Source organism: Ruditapes philippinarum, unplaced genomic scaffold, assembly GCF_026571515.1.
Source record: "Ruditapes philippinarum isolate M1 unplaced genomic scaffold, ASM2657151v2 ctg1930_1_1_1_1, whole genome shotgun sequence".
NCBI classification, from domain to species: Eukaryota; Metazoa; Mollusca; class Bivalvia; order Venerida; family Veneridae; genus Ruditapes; species Ruditapes philippinarum.
The window spans coordinates 33,834-45,975 of record NW_026865849.1 but is presented as its reverse complement, the minus strand read 5'-3'; the positions used below and the strand labels follow the sequence as shown (position 1 = coordinate 45,975).

Genomic DNA, 12,142 nt, shown 5'->3' with positions numbered 1-12,142 from the left:
TTTAAGACATTAAATTAAATGTAAGTAAAAAGCTTTTATTTTTTTTAATTTTGAAATTATGTTGCTACTTAATTTTACTTATTAAAATACTTAATTATCAATCGAATGGATATTTGTGATTTATTTGTTTAAATTTTTTTTTCCGGTGACATGATCATATATAAGAATAACACATGTCTTGTGTACATTTTTAAACTGTTTATGTATAGGTTAGAGTGCATATTGGGTGTTCTTCGTAAATAAGAAAGCTAAAAAGGAGCGGAGCTTGCGAAGCGACTGTAGCTTTATTATTTACGAAGAACATCCAATATGCACTCTAACCGGCTTAGTGCTCCGCCCATTTTTTTCCGCCCAACACACTGCGTGACGTCACATGATAGCCTTAATGTGTATAACCATATTTGGAAGGGGTAGCGGTACACATTTTCAGGTCACGTGTTTTGCATAGCTTATTCCCGCATTCTGTCTAGGTAAATCAGACAATATCACGGTGCATATCCATATCGGTACCCTCTTTGCGAAATATTCTCAAACGGTACCCTCTTTGAACATACACAGGCCATTCTCTGCTAAAAACAAACCAGCGATGGATAACAATGCAGTAAAAATTTATTGTAATAAGGAAAGGAGGTATGACATGTAGAAAAGATGTATACCACGGAACACTAGAATGTTTTATTTATGTGCCCAATTTTCATGTACTGCAACTTCACAATAAGCTACAAAAAGTCGACATGTCTTGCCTCGCCCGTCACCTTGACATATTTTTCGGGCTGAAATGAACCTGTAGCTTGATTATATATGCATCATACATATTAATTATGTTCATATACATATCATATACGGACAAATGGCAGTATATTGTTAAAAATAAATGTAAAATTAATAAAAGCACCCTACTTTTCGGTTTTGCAGCGGCACGGGCTGTAATATTTACATAAAAAGTAAGAAATATTACATACATACTTTGTTGGAATAAGTGAACTTTTTATTTGGAAATTATAAAATGATACTGGTTCCGTAGGTAAAAACCCATTTTTACTGTTATTTTCCCTGTTTTTATTTCAATGAACCTCTTTTTTTAATTCTATGCGGTAGTGACGATATACACGTGCGTGTACGGAAAAACATGATGCATAAATATTGATTAGTAGGAGTAAACTTCAAAATCTCTGCACATGCGTATATTTCACTTTAGCGCTCTTCGAAACTTAGCTCCGCCCACTTGCGTTTTATAATATAAAACGTCCAGTTTATATAAAATCTGTTCTATTAAGATTTGTAACCTGAAAATTTGAAAAATCCTCGTCGGTGATTGGCTTAAAACAATTTGCGAGCACTAAATACATTTTTAGGTTATTTTGAAACTGGACATGTGCTGCTTTCAGAAATAATAAATAAAAAAACAGAACTTAATGCAAAATGTATATTTAAGATGAGTTTTTATATAATTAATGGTTTAAGAAATCTTTATATACGAACAGAACAGTGTTTTTTCGTATCCAGAATGTTTCTTTTATGATTTTTTATCAAGTCGAAATACCAATCGACGTGTCCATCAGAAATGATAACTGCAAAACAATATTTACCAATATTTAATGTTTTTTTAAAAGGTATTTACAAAAAGAACTCCGAAGTGTATTATTCATAGTATTTCATATACATGTATCTATTTATTCATTTATTGATTGACTCCAAGACTTGATATTATTTCATTGTTTATCTTTGATAATTAATGATGATAATTTTGACAAGACAATGGTTTAAAATACATTAAATAGTTTATTTGTGATATTAATGATAACATATTACACATGTTAAAAAGGTTGTAGCGTTTTTCCACGATGCACTGCCTTTTTCAGTGTGTAGTACAGTAGCTATGTTGGACTTTGCTTTGCAATTGCACCAATAAAACCTTCACGATTGCACAAATATCTGCTACCTGTAACGTTTGAAATGTTTTTTTTTCACCCATCATCTTGTACTTTATTAGATTTAACGTAAAGATACGAAAAATACTAAAATAAAATACATATAAATCACAAAAATAATAAAAAATCGAAACATATAGTTATAATCAATATGAAAACTTTACGTTTACAATGATAAATTCCATACTTTGTATAGGTTAGAGTGCATATTGGGTGTTCTTCGTAAATAAGAAAGCTAAAAAGGAGCGGAGCTTGCGAAGCGACTGTAGCTTTCTTATTTACGAAGAACATCCAATATGCACTCTAACCGGCTTAGTGCTCCGCCCATTTTTTTACGCCCAACACACTGCGTGACGTCACACGATAGCCTAAATGTGTATAACCATATTTGGAAGAGGTATCGGTACACATTTTCGGGTCACGTGTTTTGCATAGCTTTTTCTCGCATTCTGTCTAGGTAAAAAGATGGATAACAATGCAGTAAAAAATTCATTGTAATAAGGAAAGGAGGTATGACACGTAAAAAGATGTATACCACGGAACACTAAAAATGTTTTATTTATGTGCTGATTTGTCATGTGCCCGATTTTCATGTACTGCAACTTCACAATAAGCTACAAAAAGTCGACATGTCTTGCCTCGCCCGTCACCTCGACATATTTTTCGGGCTGAAATAATCCTGTAGCTTGATTATATATGCATCATACATATTTATTATGTTCATATACATATCATCTTCGGACAAATGGCAGTATATTGTAAAATTAATAAAAACACCCTACTTTCGGTTTTGCAGCTGCACGGGCTGTAATATTTTACATAAAAAGTAAGAAATATTACATACATACTTTTGTGGAATAAGTGAACTTTTTTATTTAGAAATTATAAAATGATACTGGTTCCGTTAGTAATAAAACATTTTTACTGTTATTTTGTTTTCATTTCAATGAACCTCTTATTTTAATTTTATGCCGTAGTGACGAAATACATGTGCGTGTACGGAAAAAACATTTTGCATAAATATTAATTAGTAGGAGTAAACTTCAAGATCTCTGCACATGCGTACATTTCTCTTTAGCGCTCTTCGAAACTTAGCTCCGCCCACTTGCGTTTTATAATATAAAACGTTCAGTTTATATAAAATCTGTTCTATTAAGATTTGAAACCTGAAAATTTGAAAAATCCTCGTCGGTGATTGGCTTAAAAAAATTGGCGAGCACTAATCATACTATATTTTTACAGAGGAAGGTATGGTGAATGTTTTTACATGGAAACAGTAATTAAAAATTTTTTTTTAAAGGTTTCTGAAATTTAAGCCCCTTTATGATTATTTGCAATAGTGCTTCAACAACAGAATCTGTAAGTTAACTTTATATGTTACCATTAACATTTGAATTATTCAAAACAAACAGTAACTACACCTTTTATTCAAATAAACGAACACAGGTGTTCCAGTTGATATTATCTTGAACAGAAGGTGGCAACATTTACAATTTATTTAGTTATTTATACTATTTGCTATCACTGTGTATAAAGTATCTGAATAAATACTTCGATTGCTCTTATGTCCTTAATTAAACAAATTTGAAATTCCAATAGTTTCATGTACAATTTCAGTCCCGCTTTGTTAATGTTATTAAAGTGTTGTAAACTGTATTAAATAAGATAGATAAAACGTTTAAAAAGTACAAATACAACACATACATGAACATTTAGCTGTTATGTATGATTTTCACGAATTATTTATTCAATTTAAATGTATAAGTAGCATGATATCATTTTAAAGATATATGTATTAGTTTTGCCTGTCCCAAAACCATTAGCTTTTTGGTTTCATCAATTGATTTATGTATAAGCTGTATTGTGTTTATAAAACTAACAGACTACAGGTTTTTGTGCCTTTATATTCAGACTATAAATACGTTGCTTTTTATATATAAACATTTATCTAACATTCTGTTGTTGTTGTTTTTTTTTAATAATCTGAATCAGCCATAAAGCTTTACTTCCGATAAAAGCAATTTGTAAAGCATCTGCTTAAATATTCACTAGAACAATTGCAACAAGTGTTACTTGATTTTCCTACATATTAGTTTAAGTAAAGCACTTTTAAAAGTTTACACGTCATTAATTAGGTCTAATAATAGTTTTTACTAGTATTTTTAAAATCATGTTGTATATATTATGTAAATGTTATTTATCAATACTTCCAATTCAGCGCCGATAAGAAGTTCACTGCAACATTATGGAAAGTAGAAAACTCTGCCATTATGAAAACGACAAGGCTATTACGTGAAAAGTCTGCCTCTATGAGATTCAAACATGTACTCGGCATAAATGATTAAGTCAACGCTACAATAAGGATAGCTCGGCGCCATTTTAAACTGGATATTCTGAACGTTGATTATTTAAAGTATTAGCCCCTTTTAGTGGTAACAACTTACAGAAAAAAGATAATAGAAAAAATCCAAACGGTTTTGTGGTTTTGTCAATTTTGCAATGTTAATTAATAAAATTGTCAACGTTACACATATCAGTCAAACAAATGTGATAATTAAAAGCTCCAATCGATTGATATTAGGACCATACTGACATTCTATCAATAAATGTGACATTTATATATAATCAAACATTGATTTAACACTAGTATGTGCTACTGGCATACAAAAGTAGTATTTATGCAAGCGCATTCTCGTAAAATAATATAACATACATGTATATAAGAAAACAAACAGGGTTTTAAATATACATGCTATTTTCAGTCTTTCTTTGATTCTGTAAAGTTTTTATAACCTAATAAGCTAACGGGTTCTAGCTTTCTGCAAGATAGATTTGAATAGTAAAAGTTCATTCAAATAGTAATGTATAAGTACCATATAAGAACCATACACAGCACTTAATTAAACGAAATGTAACCGTCGATCTCAATAGATGATAATAAATCCGCCATTTTCTGCTACATGATTATCTTGCCGTTATCATAATTATTAAAATGCTTGCTGAAAATATTATATTTAATTCTGGGAATATGAATATTAATAGAAAAACAAATTTTAGACGATACCCAGTGACGAGATATAAAAAAAATCAAATAATAACTTCTGTAAGAATTGAATAATCGTTGAAAATGACGAAATATGGTGTTTTCTTTTGTCTTTCTATTAAAGCATCATATATAGTAACTGTATTCGTTGTTGCAATCCCGATTTTCTCATATTCAAATTATGAATTGTTTTGTTTTGTGTCACTATACTACTTATTGTAAAATATTAATCCGTGTTATATCTACTAAAAACTTATCGAGTATGACAGGGATTATTTTAACTGCGGAACTTCTCAATTGTGGCTCAATTTAGTTTCAGGCAAAAACAGTACATGAACTGACGTGAGAATGGTTTGGGAGAGAGACTTTGATTGTCCTTACAATACAATATGATGCTTCTCCTTAAAATCATTTGTTTATGCACACTTGCCAAAATAAAAGGTAATAAATTTAGATGCTCATTTGCAAATGTTATATTTTAAAGACTAAGACCTAGTAATAAAAATATATATTTCCTAGGAATCCGTAAAAGTTGGATAATTTCTTTGTTTATTCATACCATTTTAGAGTATTAATCTGCCACGGCTAAAAACGCACACAAATTAAGAAACGTTGAGAAATCAATTCAGCATGCATAAATATATTTTCCCAATTATTTTACTGAATACAGAATAACATATACCATAGTAACAAAATTTATCTTTTGTTTTCTATATTTTGTTATTTAATGTTAATACCAAACGAGTGCAGATATGTACATCATTAATTCATTGTCCATTCTTATTTGTGAACAATTTCATAATGCTAAATATTCATTTGCTTTCTTTTTAATTTCTATAGAAATCGAAATGATAACACTGAGTAATAAGAAACTTACAGTAACATATCATAATTATCAACGAAGTTGGAACGAGGCAGCGGCTATATGTGACAACAACGGTGGTAGACTGTATGTTGAAGACTCTGCTGAAAGAACTGTCGTTATTGAAAAATACAATGCAGATTTTTGGGCTTTGTAAGTTTTATTAAATAAACAATATCTGACATAAGCTTAAGGTTTTTCCGATTTTTTTGTTTATCCATTTAATTTATATTTGTCGTTGTTTTTGTAATGATTCTGTCTTATCAAAAAGCAAATTGTTCTTTTTTATACCATCACATCAAAGATTCATATTTTTTCTTAAGGAATCTGACTGAAATTAACCATTTCTAAACCGAGTTTTTTAAAGTAACAAAATGTGTATGTCAATGTTATGGTGGTGACATTGACTTTTTCTTCTCATAGTTTCGTGACAAAGAGAGATATGATTATAATAATATAAAGACAACAACAACAAAATTTTGATGTTAGATATTTTAAATTATATATTTTAAATTATACCTCGTTCTCTATTTGATTTTATGTTTTTCTTATTTTGTATGAATCAATAATATCGTTCCCTAATGTGTTACTTAGATATGTATTGCACTGACAGTCTGTTGTTTGTTATTTAATCACATAGCGGTATGCAATAAGTATATTAACATCATTAATATAATCAATGGCAACAGCTTTATTGTGGGAATGACGGAACACGTTCAATAAATAATTTTGTACACCATGGACTTAATTTCAGCAATAAGACCGCCTTTATTGTGAAGATAGTGTTGCATATTCAATAAGTAAACTTTATGTATATATCATCGATTTAAGCAATGAAAACCCTTGGATTGGACTTCACTATCCGAGCACTAGCAGTAATGATGTTTTTGCATGGACCAGTTGCTTTTGGGTGGACTATGAAAATTACAAAAATGCAGCCGAACCTAAAGATACAAGTGACAAGAAATGTGGTCAAACTAACAAGAATGGTATCGGCTGGGAGTCACATGACTGCAGCCATGATCACAAATTTGTATGTGAAAAACAGAGTGCAGGTAAACTTGCATTATTGTTATGACTGCATATTTTTGGTACTTTTACTTCTTTTCAATTTGGTATATTTTTAGTCGGATGATTCCAGCATTCTTCACCTAAATACGCTTTAAACACCCTAAGGATATGTTGCCTGCTTTTGAATTTTGTTTTTTACAGCTTAACTGTGATATGCAGGCTTCATAACTTTTAATTCCCTTTAAAATTCCATTCTATTTTGTTTCGCCCAATGTTTTTTTTTCGTAAAGTGCACCAGCACATTTCTTCTCGGGGACCATATGCCGCTATTCATTGAATGGCACTAATGTTTCGCATTGAAGGTTCCATGATCACCGACATATAAACACATCTACGGATGTTTCAAAATTCAACATTGTACCAGTTCAGGTTAAATGTTGAATTCTGCTTAAACCGGTGCTAGGGGTGTGGACGGTAGCTTGCAATTACCACTACCGTCCATGAAGAGGCTCAATCAAACCGAGCCTGCATCATTTTCAATTTTTCAGTTTTGTACTTTCTTTAGGGAATCTGTTTTTTCTCTATGGATGAACAAAATAATTTTATTCGAAAATTGACTCTTTGAAAATTCCTTTATCTTACATAGTAAGTAATAGATATTACAGTTGAAAGCATACTGCTTTATAATCAATTTCCTCATGCTCCTGCACATTATTTGCTGCATTTTCACATGCTATTGATTGATAAGATCGATAGACATACTGAGTTAAATATTTTTGTTTATACGTTTTTTTTTAAAGATTTCAACAAATGCGTGCACGTCATATACTGACTAAAGCACATTATTATATGATCTAAATATAGCTGCAATCTCATTGGTCCAAACAGTAGTCATCAGAACTTTTTATAAAATCATATTTACTGGGTGTAGTATCATATTCACTGGCTGAACTGGATTTTCCCAGTCTAAAAATAGATTGAGACTCATATTCAATGATCATACACCGTAGACTGTTAATTACGTGTGTTGATTAAAAAATAATTGTTGCTTTTTGTTCTTTATGGCATATTTCTCGATTAAAATATCAATACTTTACTATTATACTAAAAGGTAACACCGCAATGATGAGTATAAACTTGAATTATTTTTGTATGCGCAGCGTTCGCGTAGTCGTTGCACGCCTAACACGTGCGTCTTTTTTCTCGCGCTTCAACGAGGCAAAATTTGTACATGTATAATTATAAGGTTGTACTTTTGTGGTTTTTTTTTCTAATTTCTTAGCCTATTCATATAATAAAACAATTATTGACTAGTGAACCATTGAATATGATGTGATATTCACCGGCAGAAAGTCATATTGACCTCGGCTATCGCCTCGGTCAATATGTCATCTGCCGGTGAATATCACATCATATTCAATGGCTCACTAGTCAATAATTGTATAATATATCATTTAACATATCATTTAATAGAAAACTATCGTTTATAGACACAAGTTAACCAAGCTAACAAACAAACTAACGTTTTTCATTTTTATTTCAGCCGATTGTACATTTACAGACAGAACTGGAATCCCAACTACATCGAATAAGTTTTCATCGAGTACAATAACAACAGCTGATCATAATGGATGTAAATCAAAATGTCTCATGAGAATTGCGAACAATCTCAATTGTTGGGGTCTCAATTTTTTGTCAGCATCAAGCATGGATAATTGTGTCTTATATTTTGCTGAAAATCCGTTTTATTTCACAGAATCTGCAACATATGACGGAAGTAGTACCAGCATGTCAATTAAGAATTGCTATACGGGTACGATAAGTTTATATTTAATCATTATTCTTTACCTTTGTTTGTAAATTTGTAAATGTCTGTCACATAACCAAGTGGAGCTGCTGGACCTGTTATTTCAGGGTTTTTTCATTTTAAGAATATATAGTACTTGAACATTGTAGGTCTTTTTATCAAAACAAATCAAAGCATTTGATAAAAATTTCAACCTCTTAGCTTCAATATTTTTGAAAACTTCTATGTTTCAAATGACATTCAAAATTAATTTATGACGGGCTATTAAATAAACTTTCAAAATTATGATACAACTTCAATTCAGTTAATCAGATAGTATGAAACAAACTTGAAAAATAAAAATTAGTTGAACTGAAAGGTGTAGCTGTCAGGAAAATATGAGTTTAAACAATTCTTAAAAAGTCTTTAACAATTGTATTCTTTAATTGAGGTGTGAATGAACTTATTTCTTCAGTGCCGTCCTTTTTGTAACTTTCGGGAAAAATGTACATAAGTTTGCATTGAAATAGTACTGATCGGTAGCTAAAGGGTCAATAAGCATATGTAAATGTCTGTGTACCTAAATACAAGTTAACAAGTTAACAGTGTTTATAATTTGGTCATATATTTCAACATGCAACAAAATTGAACCAGAATATACATAGACTAAATAAAACAAAGAAATACTAACATGTTAGGATATTATTTTATAAATCAGATGCCGAAGACACGACTGACAATACACCAGTCACAGATGACAATAGTAAAACACCAGCTGCTGTATGTGATTTATACACTGACCAAACAACCACAACCACCACCACCACCACCACCACAACTACAACAACAACTGCTGCGCCAACAACTTCAACCACTACCACCACATCAACAACGACTGCTGCTCCAACAACTACAACAACGTCTGCTGCTTCAACATCAACGACTGCTGCTACAACATCATCTGCTGCTCCGATAACCACAACATCAGAGTGTACCTGCGGTTGTTCGGATCTACCAAATTTTATTTCTAGTGAGCAGTCTATACCAGAATGGTCGAATATGACTACAGAAGAAAAGGTAGAATATTTTGTCGTTAAACTCCGTGTTGATAAAACTAAAGTATCTGCAACTCTGAGAAAAAAGACAAGTGCCCAAGACAACCGAGCAATTTCAAAGTCAGTAGGTTATGTTTCTCTCGTATTTATGTGTATAGTATTTGGACTTATGGTTCTGTCAGATGTAACAAAGTTTGTGCAATACGTACTAAAACAAAATGAAGGTTTACAAGACAATACTGTCGGCATGAAAACGTTTGAGGTTGATTCCGCCTTGTGAACACGCTTACCTGAGTTTTAACAGTTCTGTCCTTGCTTTGTTAAAAATATGACAAGGTTAATTTTGTGATAGATAATCGGAAATGTGCAGTGACCGTTTGCAAATATAAAGGCAATTTATCAAATTAATGAATATAGAATTAAGAATCCACATCCCCATGTTTAAAAATATATACAGTGAATATATACTTAATTAGATAGATAAATGCCAATTCTCAAAAGTGGAAGAATGCAAAATGTCCATGAATGTCTACTATGCAGTCGCAAATCGTAAAATTTTATATATATTTCTAAAAATGTAGAGTTGGTACGCACATTTTATATAACTTGTTGACATGGCAATACTACTTGTCTTTGGTATGATATAGTATTTTATTTTTTAATTATATAGAAATCACTTACTTTTTACCTTAATATTACCTGTAAACAATTGTTTTATATAATTATAATATGTTATATCAAGATTTCAAAAGACAAAGATCAATATAAACAGTGCACGAATGACACCATGCCAACATCAGAAATGAGATATTTTTGGTTATCTAAGAAGTTATATCTACTATTCATTACTGCACCTAGCCCTTTGTAGATCAATTAGTAATATAAGTTCTGTATAAGTTTGGTTAAAATATAATTAATAAAAGGAAAATGTTATCTAATTTACATGTACATTTGGCCATAACACTGAAAAAGACGTGATGGAATCAGACCGGTTCAAAAAATGAACCTTGATATACTGGCGATACATGAGCTGTGCAAGTATGGTTGAAATGCAATAAAAAAACGCTGCTACTTTGTGGACACTACGTTATTGTAAGACACATGGCTAACAGACAAAGCTGATCATTGTGGTCAGTGTGAGTTAAAAATTTAATGGGAAAAAAATATAACCAAAGAAGATCATGGCAAAGATGTAAAATATAATAAATACGAAACTTTTAACGTACAAAATGTGTTCAGTAAAGATATTATTAGTTTCGTTTGATATTAATGCCTTATTCTAAACCGTTCATAACGATACACGTAAATATTACGAAGTAGGTGTTAGAAATGTTTGATACATGAATGGGATGACGATTTTACAATAATATTTCCGACAGATCAGTTAGAGCAATTTGTCAACAAGAACTTTCCTTCGTAACAATTGAAGTGCTGCAAAAGTACATTTCAACGACATAAAGATATGCGATATGTATTCAAAGCAATGAGGATATACTATCACAATTGGGCAGCACGATTAAGCGATAAAATTGCAACTAATGCAATCAAATGCAGATGGCATATTCATTTCTATTATATGCGTTACTTGGTATATATAACACACCTTTGAGCTATTATTTCTGGCGATGTGATAAACTTACGGAAATAGCTCTGTCAGTACAGCCAATCATGGTCTATTTTAACATCTTCCATTATTCATTGCTAATTGTTAAAAAGTTGGAACTGAACCTTTCCAAATAATAAATTAAAGTATAAAAACGGTGTCAATTTTCTATACAATTGTAATTGTAACTGTTCGTTATATGCACTTGATTAGTTCTGGCTGTTTTATTTAACTGTTTATATCCACAACCATACACTTGAAAATATGTTATTATTTAGATATGTCATGTGTAATGTTTTTTTTACAATTTCACGACAAACAAAGTTTTAAATCACTGATTTTAGATAGAGAAAAGTAGTTTTAAATGTGTTTTATTGCACGCCTAATCATGAGCTACAACGCAAATAAACTGATTTGATTTGAAGAATTAATGAGGGACGCAGCGATTGAGCGCTATAATCTACTGGCGCTTAGCGTTAATTTAAAATGTTGTGTCAGCACGTGTATATTATTTGTCAATCATGTTATACTATTAAAACATTCAACAACAAAATATCTAATAAGCGCAATTTGAAGGCAATATAGGATGACCGAAAGCTCTAATTATGTGATATTCCCAAGTAGGGAGTTCGAAACCATGCTTTCTTGGTTTCCTTGAGTGGCAAACAACTTGACCATTAGATGTAGAACTAATCATGTAATAGATACATCTTAATGAACCATATAGAATAATCGCAACATAATTTCAAACATTAATTCATACATAAATTGATGAAGTAAGAACATTTAAGATAATATAAAGATGTGGGCTTCTTAACTGTGTCAAGAATTAAATTTAATTTTAGGATGAT

At 31.0% G+C, this 12,142-nt stretch overlaps 1 protein-coding gene across 2 annotated transcripts in view; it reads left to right on the top strand.

Moving 5' to 3' along the window:
• LOC132730553 (uncharacterized) overlaps positions 1-11,711 on the top strand; it is a 44,380-nt gene extending 32,669 nt beyond the window's left edge. For both annotated transcript variants that reach the window (XM_060716505.1, XM_060716506.1), the window contains exons 2-6: positions 5,288-5,415; positions 5,815-5,989; positions 6,668-6,891; positions 8,391-8,660; positions 9,352-11,711. In XM_060716505.1, the coding sequence (XP_060572488.1) occupies positions 5,364-5,415; positions 5,815-5,989; positions 6,668-6,891; positions 8,391-8,660; positions 9,352-9,968 (1,338 nt within the window). In that variant the 5' untranslated portion in view covers positions 5,288-5,363 and the 3' untranslated portion in view covers positions 9,969-11,711. The remainder of the gene's footprint in view (positions 1-5,287; positions 5,416-5,814; positions 5,990-6,667; positions 6,892-8,390; positions 8,661-9,351) is intronic.
• Positions 11,712-12,142: the final 431 nt, after the last annotated feature.